Source organism: Pristis pectinata, chromosome 8 (genome assembly GCF_009764475.1).
Source record: "Pristis pectinata isolate sPriPec2 chromosome 8, sPriPec2.1.pri, whole genome shotgun sequence".
Taxonomy (NCBI): domain Eukaryota; kingdom Metazoa; phylum Chordata; class Chondrichthyes; order Rhinopristiformes; family Pristidae; genus Pristis; species Pristis pectinata.
In genome coordinates, this window is record NC_067412.1 from 1,945,852 (window position 1) to 1,966,211 (window position 20,360).

Consider the following 20,360-nt stretch of genomic DNA (forward strand, 5'->3'; position numbering starts at 1 on the left):
AAAAATTTCCCCGAGGCTGTGGTTACAGTGCATTCAGATGAGGTGAGGCTCACTGTTATAAAGATGATCTGGGGTCAAACTCTGGAGGACAGAGGATCAGCTCATGAAATGTATTCCCACTGTTGCCTTGAAGTTGTAGAGATGTTTAAGATTATCTGGTTTCTGGTTAGAGTTCATTCCCTGAGCTGAAATCTACGCCTTCCCCTGGCGACTCATCCACCCTCGAGTCGAACAGCCCTCCTCCATCAGAGCTGAGGGCCTTGCCTTTAATTAACACTGGCAAATGTGGGAAAGGAATTTATTTTTCTCTCCGTTATTGGGAGGTCACAGTTATAATCTGGAGAGAGACAGATGTGGTCCTTAGTTCCCGCCTAACCAGGTGCTGCACAGCTCCATCCAAGAACCTCAGAACAGGAACAGGCCACTTGGCCCCTCGAGTCTGCCCTACCAGTCAATATCATGGCCTCAACTCCACCTTAATTATATCTAATGGTCTGGCCTCCACCACCCTCGGGGACAGAGGCTTTCAGAGATTCACCCCCCTCTGAGGAAGAAATTTCTACACACCTCAGTTTTAAATGACAAGCCCTTTATTTCTGCTTGTTCGAGTCTCTCCCCCCTAATGAAAACATCCCAACATCCACCCTCCTCAGGAGCTTGTACCCTAAGATCACCCTTCATTCTTCTAAACTCCAAGGAATACAGACCCAACCTGTCCAGCCTCTCTTTATAGGACAATCCTCTCACCCCAGGAATTACCCTGGTGAATCTCCTTTGGACTATTTTTTTTAGGTAAGGAGACCAAAACTGTGCACAGTATTCCAGGTGCAACCTCACCAGCACTCTGGACATCTGTACAAAACCTCCCACTTCGTAAACTCCAACTCCTTTGCAGCAAAGGCCAACTTCTATTTGCCTGGTTGGATCTACCTGCCTGCTAGCTTTTTGTGATTCACGCACTAAAACATCCAGATCCCTCTGAACTTCACTCATTTGCAGTCTCTCTCCATTTAAATAATAACATGTTCTGACTCCTCGTACCAAAGTGCACGATCTCGCCCCTTCCCACATTGTAAACTCCATTTGCCAGGTTTTCACCCACTCACTCAAACCAAATCCTGTTGCAGAACCACAACGTGCCTACTGCTCTCTCTGTAAATTCAAGGCCTGAGGGTGGGGGTCCCACCATCCACCACAGAAGCTCTTAGCTGTTACACCCCTGTAGCAGGAAGGTGCTCAAGATCTCTAAAATCCTCAGCAGAGAATCTAACCGTGGGGATTAGCAAACCTCCCCTCCCCTGTAACCAGGCCCAGCTGTAACAGACTCTTGCAGCAGTTCACCCTGCACTGTGGATAGAATTCCTCTGGGGAATTTGTGCTGTGGCTGCAGCAGTCGCAGGGCACAAAGTTCAAGGGGATCTGTCAACCCAGTTGTGGATATCAAAATCCACCATATGGATCAGGCACTGGAGAGCAGTGTGCAGGGCAGAGGCAGCACAAGAGGGAGTGTCCCATTGAGGGAGCCGGATTAATTAAACTTTGAGAGAGGTAGCAGAGGCAACTGTGGTTCAGTTGTGAAGGCTAGGGCAAAGTTCATAGGTTCAGGAAACACTGGCCTTGATAAGCAAGCCGGGTTTTGAAAGGGAGATGAAACATTAACACTCTCAGCTCCCCGCGCACGCACGCACGCACACACACAGGAAGCTAATTTTCCTAATTTTGCATAGACCATTGGTGACCACATCTGGAGTCCTAGCACTCCAGGGAGAGGCTCACACAGCACCCAGAGCTCAGAAATGAACTGGATTCCAGTGGAAATAGTTGGGGCCGTGATAAGTAAGATCCCAAAGAGGATCAGTGAAATACAGGTGAAACCACCTTGTTCAGCACACAGTGAGTCTGATTTGTAGGGCAACTGGATTCAACCAATCAGCACATCGCCTTATAATGAGGCAAAACCCTACCAGCTAAGCAGTGAAGGGCGGGCGTGAGGACGTAGTCAGTGGGAGCCAGTGTGAACGGTCACACGGCTGAGTGCTCAGGACAAGAATAGACGATAAGCTACCAGGTATTCTGCAGTTGTATCTGATGGAACAGCCTGCCCTTGGGCGAGTGGGTGGGCCGTGAGGTGCCCCGGTGTTGGAGCACACGATTCCTGACAGGGAAGGAGTGTGCTGGTCAGTCCACAACACCCTTCCTGCCTGGAGCATGACGCCAAACTCGCGAGGCGTAATATCCCTGACAAGTCAGTGTAATCACACTTGAGTGTGAGGGTTGGGCTGGTGCTGAGCGTTGGAGCCACTGCCCTTCCTGATCCTGAGGTAGTTCACTTTCCTGATCAGTGCCTCGTTCTGCGTCCGCAAGGTCCCTACCTGGAGACGAGGGAGCTGCTGTGGGACTGGCTGGATGAGGTGGTGACAGCACTGAGCTGCGAGAATCCGCTGTGACAGGACTCAAGGCTGGACATGGAGCCCCTGCGAAGAGAAAGGACCATCCTGAGTCACCCTGTGGTTGAAGCCAGTGTCCATCGGCAGTGCTCCGTCACAGCCAGGTCACAGGGACGGGCCGAGGATATTCAGCCCCTCCAGCCTGTTCCAGCACACAGCAAGGTGACGGCCAACCATGACCTCAACCCTGCCCACCTGCTTCAACTCCACATCCTCAGATGGCCTTGCCATCTGTTTTGTGGCCACAGGATATTAACCAGACTATTCAAACACAGAGGTCATCACTGGAGGTTGATCAGCAGGCGGACGTCTGGTCAACGGAGACCTGCTGCTCATGCTGAGCTCCACCGAGGACAGAGCTGAGACCGGCTCTCGGGGAAGGGCGTCACCCCAATTAAAGACACTGGGCCCCAAATCAATGCAGCAACACACACACACGCACACACAGAGGCAATGTACTCAGTATTTGAGATGTCACGGCAGTTGCTGCAGAAGGTGAGTGCAGCCACAGCCCGGCTGAGAGAGTTGTGGGTCAGTTGAGAGTATTTAAGGGTCAATCACCTGCTGTGGTCTGGACCGGGTGAGGAAGGCAGATCTCCTGCCCCAGAGGACGGTGAACTGGGTCATCTCTGGATGACAGTCCTGTAGTATGTGGTGGTTGTTACCGATGGTCGGCTTCTCTACAAGTTCCAGATTAGTAACCAAATGTAAATGCCACCTCTGCCACAGCAGGATTTGAACTCGTCTCTGGATAATTAGCCCAGACCCCCGGGTTCTGAGCCCAGTAACCCAACTATGGCACCAGCACCAAGGCTACACTTATACCTGGGTGATTTAGGGTGTGGGTCGGTTCGGGGATGGAGGGGGACAGGGAGGGGCAGTTACAGAGGGGGGGGTGCAGTAAGGGAGGGGTTTGCCACACTCCACATACCCTGCACTTTCCCCTCCGTCCCCTGCACCAACCCCTGTCCCTCTGCAATCCCCTCCTCTGTAACTGCCCCTCCCTGTCCCCTGTAGCAACCCAAACCCATCCCACTCCACTGCTGCCTCCTTTTGTCCTGTGGTAACACCCTTACATCCCCTGAACCTTGGCTCTGCCGACACAGTGCCCGGCGTTAAGCAGAGACTGTGTGGGACTCCTACACTGACTACCCTTTAGCCAGGTTTAAGTGTAGCCTTGGGGCTGGTGTTGTGGCTGAGTAACTGCTCAGAACCCAGGGGTCCGGGCTACTTGTCCAGAGACGTTCAAATCCCCCATGGGGCTGTGTACGGAGGGAGAGGGCTCAGTTACGGAGCAGTGCCGGAGAGTCACACCCACCTGAAGTCCTCGGACGCCAGCACCTCAGTGTAAAACATGATTTTACACTTGTGGGAGGAAACCTGCAGACTCGCCAAGACATCGTCGACACGAGGGATGTTGGAGGGACACGAGCTGGGGCTGAGCATCTTCCACTGCAGGATGTAGGAGCCAGGCCAGCGAGTCACGTGTGAACCCTGCAGACAGACGGCAATGCACCTGAGATTCACAGACCACACACCCCTCCAACCAGCTCCGTCTTCTGAGAGGATCTTCCCTCTTACCCCAACTAGTGGGCTCATACCCTGCTCCAGAGGCTGGAACAGGAGGGGGAGAGGGGAGGCACACTGCAAATCTTCCCCAGACCTCTCAGCTCAACAGGAGGCACCTTCAAATGCCCCATCTCCTCCCGACAGCAATGTTGGGCTTGCTCACCCTTCATTTAATTGCCCCCCCCCCAGATATTTTGCTACATTAAACACATTACATAAATACATCGTGGTGGTGGTGGTGACAATTCAAGGCTTGGCCCAAAAGCAAAACGAGCTCTACAGAACGTGAACTACAAGCTGAAGAGTTTAAATATTCATGAGAAAACGATCAGTCGGAATTCATTTTAAACCCAAAATGGAAAATGAGTTTGGAATCAAGAACAGAATTCTTCACTTCATTAAATCCTGAGCTGTTGTTAGAGCAGAAGGAAAAACAGTTTAAATTCCAATTACAGACCAGTTCCAGTTATGGACGCTGCTCAATCCATGACCTGGAAAACAAAACAAAACTGAAGTCCGCCAAATGCAGTTAATGGCAAAGAACAGAGAACTCCCAGTGCAAGGACAGCACAGTTTAGATACAGAGTGAAGCTCCCTCTACACCGTCCCGTCACACACTCCCGGGGTCAGGCACAGGGTGAAGCTCCCTCCGCACCGTCCCGTCACACACTCTCGGGGTCAGGCACAGGGTGAAGCTCCCCCCGCACCGTCCCGTCACACACTCCCAGGCTCATACAGAACGAAGCTCCCTTTACAAAGGAGACACAAGAGACTGCAGATGTTGGAATCTGGAGCAACAGACAAAACGCTGCAGGAACTCAGCAGGTCGGGCAGCATCTGTGGAGGGAAATGGATAGTTGACGTTTTGGGTCGAGACCCTTCATCTAGATTCGTCACTTTATAACATATACATTATAACAGAAGCTGTCCCAAGCCCAGGGAATTTTGGAAAATTAAAACCAATACATCAACGATTTCACTCGCTGCTTCTTTTAAGACCATCGGGTGAAATCCACCAGGACCTGGGGGGGGGGGGATGGAGGGGTGTGGGGGGGGGGGGTGTGGTGGGGTGGTGGGGGGGGGTTGTCAGCTACAGCTCCAACGATTTACGTCGGACCACTTCCCCGGTTCTTGTAATTTCCCCGAGCTTCTTCCTCCAATTCCTGCTTTACATTATCTCTGGGATATTAATGTGTCCGCTGTGGTGAGGACTGATGCAAAACACCCGTCTAATCCATCTGACACCTCCTTATTTTTTCACTTTTAATTCCCCAGACTCATTTGCTACAGGCCTAGTACTCACTTCGTTAACTATCTGGCTAAGTGTTTGTACATTTCTGGTGAGCTTCGTCTTGTACTCTCACTTTTTATTAATGTTGGAGTCATTTATTGCTGTCTTATATTCTGTCCCACTCTCTGACCTGCCACCTGTGTCTGCCCAGTGTTATGCTTGCCTCAAGTCTGATGCCACCTTTAACTTTTGTCGGTAACCACACGAGGTAGGAACTGTTTGGACCAGGTCCGTTCTGGGCATTGTGAAAGATCACTCCTTCAAACACACCTCGGGAACACATTCAGCATTTGAAATCATCGAAAGCACCTATCCAGATGCCTCACTGCTTGGTCCAGTAACTGCTCTGCCCAAGACTACAATAAACTGCAGAGAGTTGTGGACACAGCCCAGCGTATCACAGAAACCAGCCTCCCCACCATGGACTCGGTCTACACTTCCCACTGCCTCACAAAAGCAGCCAGCATAATCAAGGACCCCCAACACCCCAAACATTCTCTCTTCTCCCCCCGCCCATTGGGCAGAAGATACAAAAGCCTGAGAGCACGCACCCCCAGGCTCAAGGACAGCTTCTATCCCACTGTCATCAGACTCTTGAGCGGACCTCTCAGACACCTTCTCTGTAGCTGTAACACCTTATTCTGCAGTCTGTTTTCCTTTTCACTACCACAGTGTAATTATGTGTGGAATGGTCTGTCTGGACGGCGCGCAAACAACAGCTTCTCACTGTATCTCGGTGCCTGTGACAATAATAAACCAATTCTATTTCCAGTTCCAAATTCCAATTCAAGAGCTAGCTGCTCTACACCGCTGAGTGTTACGTCACTGGTTTTACTCGAGTGCAAGCCTGAGGTGTGTTCGGGTGACAGACCTGGATGCTCTCCCCCTCACGACAGACGAGGGGCGATTCCACAGAGCTGTAGTCCTTCCCCAGCACCCAGCTCCTGTCTATCAGCTGCACGTTGTTGCCAACAGCGAAGGCACCGATCGAGCCGGCCGAGTCCTTGCAATGGGCCGGAGACGCTCGCTTGGAATGGAAGATGTTGAACACCACATCACCCTTCAGTATGTCGAAGTCCCAGGTGATAACTGAGGAGGGCTCCAGAATCTCAATCGCCTTCTGCAGAACAAGCCAGCACAGAACTAAGAGCAGGACCAGGGGCAACAGACCGTTTGAGGGGGTGAACCTATGCTGCAGCGGGGGGGGGGGGGGGGCAATGGGGTGTCAGACCTTCTGCACGGTCAGTCCCTTGTAACTGTGCAGTTATCAGCCCAGTGAAAGGCATACTCCGGTCTGCCCGAAACCCGCTGGTTCTCCAGTTCAAGGAGCTTCTCCTGTACTTGGGGTGCAGAGCAGCCACCACAGAGGGCCAGAGGGGCCACCAGACCCAGAGGTGGTGAAGACATACAACGTGGTGTTGGGTCACAGAACATGGACACAGGAAAATTGACGTCGTGATGCTTATCTTTTATGTTAGTGGAATGATTAGGTTTATAATGTGAATAACAACACATGAAAGGACTATTATATATCTATAGACTTTATGAAGTCTACACACTCTTAATAAAATTGAACAGAATTTATTCTGCAGGGCTAACATGAAAATGACCTCGAGGCGTGAATCACCGAGAGGCTTTACCTCATGTGGGGCTCCTTTGAAGATGTTGGCAGACTGGTAAATGGTTTCTGTCCAGAGGCGGATGTGATCAGCGTTCTCCAGCGTTTCCTCGGCCTGGTATAAGGATTTGGGCACAGTTCCTCCCTCTGGGATGTCGCACTGTAAGTGGAGCACAGACACCCTGAAACAGTGTGGGTGGGTACCGCTATCACAAGGAGACCAACCCTGGCCACAGACACTGCCCCCGACCTCACGCACTGGTTGGGAAGCCGGAGCCACTGAGATTCCGACAGTCACCGCGTTAGCGACAGCGCACTGCCCGCGACATAGCTGAAGCGCCAGCCCTCCAACACTAACTGTGCCCCGACCCTTTACCCCACCAAACCCATCTCACCCACATCGTACCCCCTCCCTCCCCCCACACCGACTCCCCTGCTCTTACCAGGCAGTCCCCACCCAGGAAGTCGGGAAGGAACTCTTTCTCGATGTAGTCGAGGAGGCCCCCCGCACCCTGGTAGTTACTGCCGCTGTAGATGAGGAACTTCTGACGGGTGTTTTCGTTGATGAATGGACTGACCTGAGAAAGACAAGAGACGAGGGCAGGTCAGGGGGTGGGTGCGATCCGAGGGTCTGCACTCACGCAGCCAGGACCCACTGCACGAGGTGTCGCTGACAAGGCCAATGTTTACAGCTCAGCCCTTGTCCCGTGTGGCCCCACTGAGTACTGTTAGGGGTTGGCCATGCTGCTGTGGGTCAGGAGTCACATAGAATAACTGTGGCACTGAAGGGCACACAGCCCAGTTGAAACTGCACTTTCTCTGTAACTGTAACACTGCGTTGCTGCTGTTTACCATTGTACCACCTCAATGCACTGATGTGATGAAATGATCTGTATGGATGGCATGCAACACAAAGTTTTTCACTGTACCTCGGTACATGTGACAATAATAAAGCGATTTACCAAGGTCTGTAACCTACTCCCACCGCGTGACCCCGGGTCTGCGCTCACAGCTCTTGAAACACGTCCAGGTATCGCCTACGTGTGGCGAGGAGTCCCTGCCTCTCCTGCCCTCAGGCAGAGAGTTCCAGACCCCACCACCCACTGGGTATGAGATACATTTCCTCACCTCTCCCCTAATCTTCCTACCAACGACTTTAAATCCACACCCCTGGTTTTTGACCCCTCAACCGAGAGAAAATAAATCTTTCCTGCTTTATTTAGGCCTCTAATAATTTGATGCTGTCAATTAGACCCCCAACTCCTCCTCTGTTCCAGTCTATCCAATCTCTCCCCAGAGCTATGCCTGTCTGAGGGGAATGTGAAACTGCCCCTGCTTCAGACCCTCGCTAATCTCATCCCAGGACACCGATGACTGACCGTTGCTGCTTCCTGCTCCGAAACAAAACTTAAGATATTTTTGCCTATTTCCACTCTTGTTCCCACCTTAATAATATCTGCCTCTTCCCCTTCCCAACCTCTCAAACTCCACCTCGGGGATAGACCCATGACCTCAAGCTGTGGCCCATCTAGAACTCATACACTCTGTGCCCCACTGCTAAGGGAGGCAGACCACGTGCCTATTTTCACACATTATTGAGCTGTCCTGCTACCCTGAAAGATCTGTGGAGATCCGCTCCAGCCCCGTCTGTTCCTCTGCATCACTCACTGTCTCCCCTTCACTCCCTCACCTGAAGCAATTCCCAGAAATGCTTCAACCAACAAGAATGACAGAGGGCGTTTGGCACACTGGCTTTCATCAGTCAGGGCTGGGATGTACAGGAGTACAGGCAGTACATGTATAGGCAGTACAGCAGTTGGGATGTTATGGAGCAGTTATATAGGATGTTGGTGAGTATTGTGGACAGTTTTGGCCACCTTGTTGCAGGAAAGATGTCATTAAACTAGAACGATTGCAGAAAAGATTTACCAGGATGTTGCCTGGACTTGGGGGCCTGAGTTACAAGGAGAGGTTGTGTAAACTAGGACTTTATTTCCTGGAACGTAGGAGATTGAGGAGAGACCTGATGGAGGTGTATAAGACCTCTGCAGGCACGGTAGTGTAGCGGTTAGTGTAACACTAACCCAGAGACCCGGGTTCAATTCCCACCGCTGTCTGTAAGGAGTTTGTACGTTCTCCCCATGTCTGCGTGGGTTTCCTCCGGATGCTCCGGTTTCCTCCCACATTCCAGAGACGTACGGGTTAGGAAGTTGTGGGCATGCTATGTTGGTGCCGGAAGCGTGACGACACTTTCAGGCTGCCCCCAGAACACTCTACGCAAAAGATGCATTTCACTGTATGTTTTGATGTACATGTGACTAATAAAGATCTTATCATGAGGGGCATAGACAGGGTGAAAGCACACAGTCTTTTCCCCAGGGAGGGGGTTCTAAAAACAAGAGGGCATCGGTTTAAGGTCAGAGGCGAGGGGTTTAAAAGGGACATCAGGGGCAGCTTCTTCACACAAAGGGTGGCGTGTATTTGGAACGAGCTGCCAGAAATAGTGGTTGAGGTGGGCACATCAGCAACGTTTAAAAGCTGTCTAGATAAGTCCATGGATAGGAGACGTTTAGAGGGCTATGGGCCAAATGCGGGCAGATGGGACCAGCTCACTGGGTAACACAGTTGGCATGGACGAGTTGGGCCGAAGGGCCTGTTTCCGTGCTGTGTGAATCTATGACTTCCTTTCCTAATGGAATCTGATGGGTTCTACAGAGGTCGTGTGGTTTTACAGGAACATTTACCATGAGCAACGTTTCATCAGGAGCTGAAGTCAAATCATCAAACGATTGTGTGGACTGAACCTCACAGTCTCCGGACTGGACCTCACAGTGTCCGGACTGGTTCAGTCTGAGGTGATGGTTAACCCGATGTACAGGGAACCAGGACGATGCTGTGCAGACAGTCCTGGGGCAGTCCTCGGTCAGCGGAGGATTAACCCATCGGAAAGGGCAGCTTCTCCATGGCTGCCGTGTGGGAAAGGTTTGTCTGCAGAACCGGCACAGTTGTAGTACCAGCACGCGGGGTCAGGGGACGATGAGGGGGGGGGGCAGGGTCAGGGGGGTGATGGGTTGGGCAGGGTCTGGGGGTGGGGGGATCCGCAATGGGGGGAGGGGGTGGGGCCAGGGGGGGCGATGGGAACAGGAGGTGATGGGAGGGGGCGAGTCAGGGGGGGCAGTGGGGGTAAGCGAGGGGCAGGGCAGGAACCGGCCCGGGTGGGACTCACCAGTGTCCAGAGCACGGGGAAGACGCGGGGGGCTCGGAGGATCAGCAGCCGCCCGAGGGTCTCAGGGTAATTGGCCTCCACAACCTCAATGATGCGGAGCAGGGCTTTCACTCCCGGCCGCCACAGGTGCCGCATGTTCAGCCCCTCCAGGTCAACCAGGCACGTCCAGGAGCTGCCGAGTGATCAGGCGCCAGAGTCACCCACGGTTCGCCCAGCCCCCATCACCCACCCGTTGCCTGCCCGCCCCCACCCCCACCTGCGTCCACCCATCGCTCACCCAGCCCCAATCACCCACCCATTGCCCACCCACCATCGCTCACCCAGCCCTCTGTGCCCCTCAACAATCCTTCCTCTTCCCATTCCACCCTCCCCTCTGCCCCTCACCCCCACCCTCCCCTCTGCCCCTCACCCCCACCCTCCCCTCTGCCCCTCACCCCCACCCTATCCCCACACCTCAGTGCCCCCCCATTCCTCTGGCACCCCCAACCCCTCACCCTCTCCTCCCTTTCCGCTGTCCCAAAGCACCTCAATTCCTTCCCTCCATTCATTCTTGGACCCTCAGCCCCTCACCTCTCCCCTCCCCTCCCCATCACTCCTCCCTTCCCTCCATCTCTCCCCTCCCCTCATTCCCTTCTCTGTCCCCTCCCCGTCACTCCTTTGTCCCTCCCTCCACCCCCTCACTCCCCTCTGCCCCACCCTTGCCCCTCAGCCCCCGCTCCCCACGGGTGTGTCCCAGTGGGAGCCGGTGGGAGTTGGAGGGGGAGGGGGTGGGGGAGGGGAGGGGAGGGGGTGGGGGAGGGATGGGGGGATGTGAGAGGCACAGGAAGACTCCACTGACGTGATGGGGCGCCCGAACACCCGGGTGTTGACCTCGCACCGCCGCTGCCCGTCCTCGTTGATCGACAGCACCTGGGGAGAGAGGGAGAGCAGGCAGTCAGAGGACACCTCCCAGGGGGTGGGGGGGGTCGGGGGTGACGGTCGGGAGGGGGAACAGTCGGGGAGGGTGTTGGGGGAGAGTGGGGAGGTGGTGGGGGGGTGACGGTCGGGGCTATCACCGACCCCGGGGTCACTCACGTGCCGCAGAATGGCCTCCTCCCCAAGAGCCTTCAGCAGCCCCTTGGTGTCCATCTGTCCCAGACGCAGGATGTAGAGCGGCCGGCCGTCTGTGGGGAGCAGAGGGGGGGGTCAGTCTGGGGTCTGCCCGAGGCCCCCTCCCCACCCGCTGCAGGCAGCCCCCCCATCTCTGTTCCCCCCTCCCTGCACCCCTCTCCCTGCTCCCTCCTCCCGAGCTGCCAGAGGAAGTGGTTGAGGCAGATACAACAACATTTAAAAGACAGTTGGACAGGTCCATGGATGGGAAGGTTGTGGGCCAAACACTGGCAACTGGGACTAGCTTGGATGGGGGCATCTTGGTCAGCATGGACCAGTTGGGCTGAAGGGCCTGTTTCCGTGCTGTAAACTCTATCTACCCCTGCCCACCCCCACTGTCCTGCTCCCTCAGGACACCGGCGATCAGTTGGGGCTGCCTCAATCCTGGGAAACCCAGGACAGTCTCCAGGCCCCGGAGGAGGAGCAGACACCTGGGACCCTACAGGCGGGACCCTACAGGACACCACTCCAGGACACACTGGCCCATCTCAAGGCAGGGGGAGGAACCTCTACAGGACGAGGTTTGCCCATCTGACGGAGAAGTTGCCCCAGGAGCGTCCAGGGCCCCCCCTCTACCCTCACCCCCCCAATCCAGAGAGTGCCAGGACTCTCGCCCCCTCACCTCCCACTCCAGGGCTGTTCCCTTGCCAGACCCCCCGGCAAACACTGCCCCAGGCCCACGGAGTGCAGATGGTCACTGAGCCAGTGGTTTACCTCGGTCATGGTAGTGCCAGCCTCCCGTGTAGTACTCCAGCAGGACCGGGGGCGGCCTCCACATCTCGAGGATGTGGTCGACCTGGTATTGTTTGCGCCAGGTGAGGGACTGACACAGGATTTCCCGTGCCCTCTCCAGGTTAAAGTCTCGAGCTCTCAGAAAACGCAGGATGTGCTGGTCTTTGGGAATCTGCAAAACACAACAGTGGCAAAACTTGACACTCCGTGTTCACACACACACACACACACACACCCCACCTGTGGCACAGAAAGACACAATGCCGGCACGTCCTTCACACCCGTAACCCAGGATGTGGCCGAACACTGAGTTTACACACTGCAGTTACACCAATAAAAGCAGGAAACTCTGGAGGCGCTCAGCAGGTCAGGCAGCTTCTGTGGAGAGAGAAACTGAGGCAGTAACCTCTCCCCAGAATGGGGAACAGTTAGAGGTGGTGCAGAGGAAGGGGTGGGGGGAGGAGAGAGTATGATTGAAGATCTGCAGTCGGCTGCAGAGCAGGAGAGACGGAGTGCTGGTGGCGGTGATGGTGCTGCTGAAAGGGCTTGGTACAGGTCAGTGAGGAACAAATGGGGCACTGGGGAGATGCAAAGACAAAACGACCAGGACAGAGAGAAGCAAGCTGAGTGGTGGAAACATGAATGAAGAGGCTGGATGGCTGGAAATGTTGAATCTGGAAGGCTGTAATGAGCTCAGTCAGAAGGTGAGGTGCTGTCCAGAGCTTTCATCAAATGTTGGAAGGCCAAAGACAGAGATCAGAGCGAGAGTGGGACTGGGATTAAGGTGAAGGTGTCAGCGTGACCTCAGATGACAGAAGAGGAGTGTCCTGCAGCCTGGCCTGCTGAGTGGGTGCTGCATTTTCAGTTTTAATTTCAGATTTCCAGTGACTGCAATTCTGTGCTTTGGTCTGGTGGTTACACCGATCTGGACACACAGCAGGAGCTGGGTGACAGGGGATATCCAGCGGATCCTCACAGTCAAACAGAAAACCACCTTCTCCATGAACAGACACTCAGACCTGCTGCGCCCCTGGTCTCTGAGGCTGACACAAGGCTCGATTTGCTCCTGGTTCGTTCCAGGTTAGTCCAGAAGCTGCCTGTCGTCCTCAGGGGTTTCAGTGAGGTCCAAGGGAACAGATCACTCCAGACAGCAAGCACATGCAGATCTCTCGTGTGTGTGTGTGTGTGTGTGTGTGGTGTGTGTGCGTGTGTGGTGTGTGTGGTGTGTGTGTGTGTGGTGTGTGTGTGTGTGGTGTGTGTGTGTGTGTGTGTGTGTGTGTGTGTGTGTGTGTGTGTGTGGTGTGTGTGTGTGTGTGGTGTGTGTGGTGTGTGTGTGTGTGTGTGTGTGTGTGTGTGTGGTGTGTGTGTGTGTGTGTGTGTGTGTGTGTGTGTGTGTGTGTGTGTGTGTGTGTGGTGTGTGTGGTGTGTGTGTGTGTGTGGGTGTGTGTGTGTACATTCCCCAGCAATGGCCTTTGGTGGGTAGAGGGGTGACTGCCTCTGTCCTCCTGAAGACCAGTGAATGAGATAAAGGTGAAGAGGGCCTGTTACACACTGAGGGGTCCCTGTGAAGATGTCCATCTGACTGGCTGCCTGTACAATCAAGTTCGAGGTTATGGCTTATCTGGTGACGGGTTGTGTCAGCATCTGAGGGTGTGGTCTGGAGGACAAAGCGAGTTGTCTTTAAACCGGTCTTCCTTGTTCTGTTGAACAACACTTAAACTAACATACCCCGACATGCAGCGAACACACACACACACACACACACGAACATTACCTTCTCTGGTTTCCAGTCACCTGCCTCAGACTACAAGACTACAGAGGAGAACATAACTGGGGTGCAGAACTTGGACTGGGGATACACGACAGTGATCCATGAATTCATTCACAGCGCTGACCAACGCCTCTGTACAATAAAGCAGAGGCTCTCCAGTGGCAACCTTGTGCTGTGGGTATTCCAACCCCCGTTCCAGGGAGCAGGCAGACACGAGAGACGGCAGATGCTGAAATCGGGAGCAACACACAAATTGCTGGAGGACTCGGTGTGCCGAGCAGCGGCTGTGGGGAACGTTGCTTGAAGGCGATGGAGAGAATGCACATATCTCAAATATCCAGGCACAATAAACATGCAGCCATGTTTCCGGTGTCGTCATCCTTCCAGACCAATGGGGTCCAGAGTTACACGAAGGCGGCGGAAAATGGAATTGAGGTCAAGTCTAGATCAGTCATAAATAAAAACAGGAAATGTAGGAACACTCAGCAGGTCAGGCAGCGTCTGTGGAGGAGAAGCAGGGTTAATGCAGCAGCTTGAAGGCCCTTCAGCAGAATTGGGATAGAGAGGGAACTAGTTGCAGAGATGGTGGGGCAGGGATGGTAAACACAAGGAGAAGATCTCTGAGGGGTGCTATGTTCCTTTGTTTGTGTTCTCTCACTCACGTCTCATTCAACTATCAAGCTTCATCTACAGCTTGTCCCCGTGGTAACCCCAGCCTTACCCCTAGCATTGTAGAGACATCGCTGAACCTGGCCCTTCGGCCCACTGAGTCAGTGGCGACCATCACCCACCCACTACCTCCCCCAATTCTCAGCAACACTCCCCAGATCCTACCCATCACCTGCACGTCAGGGGCAATTTACAGCAGCCAGTTAACCCACTGGCCCGCACGTCTTTGGGATGTGGGAGGAAACGGGAGCACCCGGGGGAAACCCATGCAGTAACAGGGAGAACGTGCAAACTCGACACAGACAGTTCACCCGAGGTCAGAATCGAACCCAGGTCTCTGGAGCAGTGAGGCAGCAGCACCACCCGCTGCCCCACTGTGCCACCTCCTGTAGGGGATGTTCCCTTTGCTCAATCACACCCTCTCTGCAACTTTAAACTAACCTTTGTCTCTCTTTCCTACTTCTGACAAAGGGTCTTTGACTTGAAATGTTCACCGTTCCTCCCTCCACAGACGCTGCCTGACCTGCTGAGTGTTTCTAGCAGTTTCTGTTTGATATCTCAGGTTTCCATCATCTGCAGTTTTCTGTTTTCAGATCAGCCACGGTTGTACTGACCAGCAGAGCCGGCCTGAGGGTTGATTGGTCGGGTCCTGCTCTTGAGTTTTTATGCTGCCGTGTACCTCAAGGACCAGAGTCCGTCTTAAATTCAGGACTGAGGCAACAACTCATTTGTCACCAGAGTTTACAGGAGGCTGTGTCAAGTGCACACTTATCATGGGACTGGTGGGATGTCTTGCTGTTTGTTAGTCTTGGTTCAGATCGAGGAATCGATCAGCTGGGAGACGCGCCCTGCTGTCTGAGCTGCATGTCAAGAATCCAGTCCAACCCCCAGGCAGGTACACAGGACCAAACCCCAGGCGCTCCTGGAGAATGCAGACCCACTGCTTCCATGCAACAGATGTCCTGAATCCACCCATATTTTTGATAATTCCAGTCTCCATAATTGCAGCTTTCCGAGCCAGCCTCCCATTCCCCACCCTCCGGATTTCCAACTCTGTTTCCCATGCACTGACACGGCTGTTCCCATCCCTCCCTGCAGCCCTGTGGCTGCTCCGTACCCACCCCTCCCCTCCCCTCCCCACCCCTCCCCTCACCTTGCCCTTGTGTGTTTCCTGCAGCCACTGCCGGAGTTGGATCAGGCAGCTCTCCTGCATTGGAGACAGCCGTCCCAGGTAACGTTCAATGTAGTCGGCATCTAGCTTGTCAGCTGTAAAGCACACAGGTAAACCCAACGTCACTGTAGAACTCAGGAGTCTGGTGATGCCTCTCGTGCCTGAGCAGCCCACCCTCACCTTCCAGGGTTCCCCACACTGGCTGTGGCAGAGCTGAGGGGCAAGGCGTGCCGTCGTCCAACTACTGAGCACTTTGGGAAGTGAAGGCAGGTTTGTAAGCTTTGGGCCTGAGAAGGGAGTGGGGCTGATTTAACAGCTCATCTCAAGAGCAGGAACGGGCACAATGGAGCTGACATCCTCACCCTGAGCTACAGGGTTTGTGCCGAACTAACTGAGCCAATGACCCAAATTAAACCAATCCCTTCTGCCTGCACAAGGTCCACATCCCTCCATTCTCTGCACGTTCATGTGCCTATCTCGGAGTCACAGAGCACTACAGCCCTTCGGCCCATCCAGTCCATGCCCACCTGATCTTCTGCCTAGTCCCATCTACCTGCGCCCCGACCGTATCCCTCCAAACCCCTCCCATCCATGTACCTATCCAAACTTCTCTTAAATGTTACAATTGAACCCACATCCATCACTTCCGCTGGCAGCTCGTCCCACACTCGCACCACCCTGAGTGAAGTTCCCCCTCAGATTCCCCTTAAATATTTCACCTTTCACCCTAAACCCATGACCTCTAGCTCTAGTCTCACCCAAGGAAAAGCCTGCATGCATTCACCCTATCTATATCCCTCGTAATTTTGTACACCTCTATAAGATGTCCCCTCATTCTCCTGCGCCCCAGGGAATAAAGTCCTAACTTATTCAACCTTTCCCTATAACTCAGGTCCTCAAGTCCCAGCAACATCCGTATAAATTTTCTCTGCACTCTTTCAAGCTTATTCATATTCTTCCTGTAGGTAGGTGACCAGAACTGCACACAATACTCTAAACTCGGCCCCACCAATGTCTTGTACAACTTCAACATAACATCCCAACTCCTGCATTCAATGGCCTGATTTATGAAGGCCAAAGTGCCAAAAGCTCTCTTTACGACCCTATCTACCTGTAACGCCACTTTCAAGGAACTATGGATCTGTATTCCCAGGTCCCTCTGTTCTACCGCACACCTCAGAGCCCTACCATTCTCTGTGTAAGTCTTACCCTTGTCATCCCAAAGTGCAACACCTCACACTTGTCTGCATTAAGTTCCATCAGCCATTTTTCAGCCCACTTTCCTAGCTGGTCAAGCTCACGCTGCAAGCTTTGATAGCTTTCCTCGCTGTCCACTATGCCCCCAATCTTGGTGTCATCTGCAAATTTGCTGATCCAGTTTACCATGTTATCATCCAAATCATTAATATAGATGATAAACAGCAACAGACCCAGCACCGATCCCTGCGGCACACCACTAATCATAGGCCTCCAGTCAGAGAGACAACCAACTACTACCACTCTCCGGCTTCTCCCGCTAAGCCAATGCTGAATCCAATTGGCTACTTCATCCTGAATGCCAAGTGACTTAACCTTCTGGACCAGCCTCTCATGTGGGACTTTGTCAAAGGCCTTGCTGAAGTCCACGTAGACAATGTCCACTGCCTTTCCCTCATGGACCTTCTTGGTAACGTCCTCGAAAAATTCTATAAGATTGGTTAGACATGACCTACCACGCACAAAGCCATGTTGACTATCCCTAATCAGGCCCTGTCTATCCAAATACTTATATATCCTGTCTCTTAGAATACCTTCCAATAATTTACCCACGACTGACGTCAGGCTCACCAGCCTATAATTTCCCGGCTTATCCTTAGAGCCTTTCTTGAACAACATTTGCTATCCTCCAGTCCTCCAGCACCTCACCTGTGGCTAAGGACATTTTAAATATCTCTGCCAGGGGCCCTGCAATTTCTGCACCAGCCTCCCACGAGATCCAAGGGGACATCTTGTCAGGCCCTGGGGATTTATCCAATTCCCTCAAGACAGCCAGCACCTCCTCTTCCATAATCTGGATACCGTCCATCACCTCACTACTCTTTTGCCTCAGTTTTATAGCCTCCATGTCTGTCTCCAGAGCAAATACAGATACAAAAAATTCATTTAAGATCTCCCCCATCACTTTCGGCTCCATGCACAGATGACCACACTGTCCCTTGCTACCCTTTTGCTCTTAGTGTAGCTAAAGAAACTCTTGGGATCCTCTTTCACCCCATCTGCCAGAACAACCTCATGTCCTCTTTTTGCCCTCCTGATTTCTCCCTTAAGTGTTCTCTTGCATTTCTTAAACTCCTCAAGCACCTCATTTGATATTAACTGCCTGTACCTGATATGCGCCTCCTCCTTTTTCTTTACCAGGGCCTCAATATCCCTCGATAACCAAGGTTCCCTAAACCTGCTAACCCTGCCCTTTATTCTAACAGGAACGTACAGTTTGTGTACCCTCAATATTTCACTTTTGAAAGCCTCTCACTTACCAAACATCTCTTTGCCAGAAATCAGCCTGTCCCAATCCACAGCTGTCAGATCCCTTCTGATGCCATCAAAATTGGCCTTCCTCCAATTTAGAATCTCAACCCGAGGACCAGTCCTATCCTTCTCCGTAATTACCTTGAAACTAATGGAATTATGATCACTAGATCCCAAGTGTTCCCCTACACACACTCCTGAGCTGATGAGCCTCTTAAATGACTCTATCATATCATCCTCCACTATCATCCCCCACAGCACATTCCAGGCACCCACCACTCTCCGTGTTAAAAAAATTTGCCCCAGACATCTCCTTTGATCTTTCCCCGTCTCACTTTAAATGCATGCCATCTGGTATTAGACATTTTGACCCTGGGAATAAGATACCGGCTGTCTAATGCATCTATGCCTCTCAAAATCTTATAAACCTCTATCAGGTCTCCCCTCAGCCTCCACCACTCCAGAGAAAACAACCCAAGTTTGTCCAACCTCCCCTTATAGCAACTGCCGTCTAATCCAGGCAGCATCCTGGTGAACCTCTTCTGCAGCCTCTCCAAAGCCTCCACATCCTTCCTGTAATGGGGCGACCAGAACTGAATGCAATACTCCAGATGTGGCCTAACCAGAGTTTTACAAAGCTTCAACATGACTTCCTGACTCTTGAACTCAGTGCCTCAACTAATGAAGGCAAGCCTGCCATGTGCCTTCTTTACCACCCTATCAACCTGTGTAGCCACTTTCAGGGAGCTGTGGACTTGGACCCCAAGATCCCTCTGTACATCAGCGCTCTAAGGGTCCTGCCATTAACAGTGTACTGCCCCTTTACATTTGATTTCCCAGAGTGCAAGACCTCACACTTGCCCGGGTTAAACTCCATCTGCCACCTCCCTGCCCATATCTGCAACTGATCTATATCCCGCTGTATCCTTTGGCAATCCTCTACACTATCCACAACACCACCAATCTTTGTGTCAATTACAAGCCTACTAACCCACCCGTGTACATTTTCATCCAGGTCATTTATATACATCACAAACAGCAGGGGTCCAAGTACGGATCCCTGCGAAACACCACTAGTCACTGACCTCCAGCTAGAATAGGTTCCATCGACCACCACCCTCTCTTCTACAGGCAAACCAGTTCTGAATCCAAACAGCCAACTCACAATGGATCTCCAGCATCTCAATCTTCTGGATGAGCCCCCATGAGGGACCTTGTTGAACACTGTACTGAAGTCCACGTAGACAACATCCACAGCTCTACCACCATCTGTCACTGCTGGATGCTCTCCCCTTTGGCAGCCCCCATACTTCCACAACTGCCCACCTCCAGGGCTGCAAACACCACCTAGTGTCACCTCTCTCTCTGCTCACAGGGTGGGGGCCGATGTTGATGCAGGCAGACACTCACCATCAGGTGCTGTGGGCTGGCTCTCCTGCTCACACAGGCTGTCCACTGCCTCTCCGGGAGTGCTGTCCGTCTCTGCATCCGATGGCTCAGTCCCGAGAGGTGGCAAGGACACTGGTGCAGGGCAACTGGACTCCAGCACCATGTCAGCTGTGGTGGTCGGCTCAGGAGGAGCCCAGCGGGGAAGGTGCCGGATGCCCTGTGTCGTCAGCTCCTTCAGGTAGTGCTCAATAACTTCTTTACCCTGAAACACAGAAGAATCTAGCAGCAAGGAACGGCAGCTTGCACTGGGTGACGGCAGGAGAGGAACCTCGCCGGTGGGCAGTGCGAAACGGGATATGTCACCCAACCAGTCTGGGACCATTAACCAGTGCAGTGCCAGAGGAGAGAGGGTAGGTAGAGGGGGAACTGTGCTGGTAGAGGGGTGCAGTGGCAGAGGAGAGGGAGGGGGGAGCAGTGCTGGGGGAGGGGGTGGGGAGAGGGGGAACCAACATCCTTCTGATGGATTGTTGATCCTGAACCCCCCCACCTGTACCTCCATTTGGATGGAAGGTTTCAGATGGGGAGCTCCCCCGGAGTCCTGGACCAGATCAGGCAGTGTTGCTGGAACAGGTTATTCAGCCAGCCATTCACCTGCCGTTTATGGGATCTTGCTGTGCCCATGCCGAATGGTGTGCCAGTGTTGCTGCCTTGCATTTTACAGACCCTCAGTGCAGGACACACCCCAACGCAGACCTCGGGCGAGGAGAGAAGGAATAACATTGGCACTTCCAAACAGGAATTCCCAGAGTCACAGCAGGAG

General features: G+C 53.1%; 1 protein-coding gene across 3 annotated transcripts in view; it reads right to left on the bottom strand.

Moving 5' to 3' along the window:
* Positions 1-97: 97 nt before the first annotated feature.
* The window catches only part of LOC127573210 (SEC14-like protein 5), a 31,140-nt gene continuing 10,877 nt past the window's right edge, over positions 98-20,360 (bottom strand). For all 3 annotated transcript variants that reach the window (XM_052021211.1, XM_052021213.1, XM_052021212.1), the window contains exons 6-16: positions 19,562-19,802; positions 15,626-15,738; positions 12,015-12,204; positions 11,226-11,314; positions 10,990-11,060; positions 10,152-10,323; positions 7,369-7,503; positions 6,948-7,085; positions 6,179-6,427; positions 3,766-3,941; positions 98-2,474 (exon numbers count right to left, since the gene is read on the bottom strand). In XM_052021211.1, the coding sequence (XP_051877171.1) occupies positions 2,369-2,474; positions 3,766-3,941; positions 6,179-6,427; positions 6,948-7,085; positions 7,369-7,503; positions 10,152-10,323; positions 10,990-11,060; positions 11,226-11,314; positions 12,015-12,204; positions 15,626-15,738; positions 19,562-19,802 (1,680 nt within the window). In that variant the 3' untranslated portion in view covers positions 98-2,368. The remainder of the gene's footprint in view (positions 2,475-3,765; positions 3,942-6,178; positions 6,428-6,947; positions 7,086-7,368; positions 7,504-10,151; positions 10,324-10,989; positions 11,061-11,225; positions 11,315-12,014; positions 12,205-15,625; positions 15,739-19,561; positions 19,803-20,360) is intronic.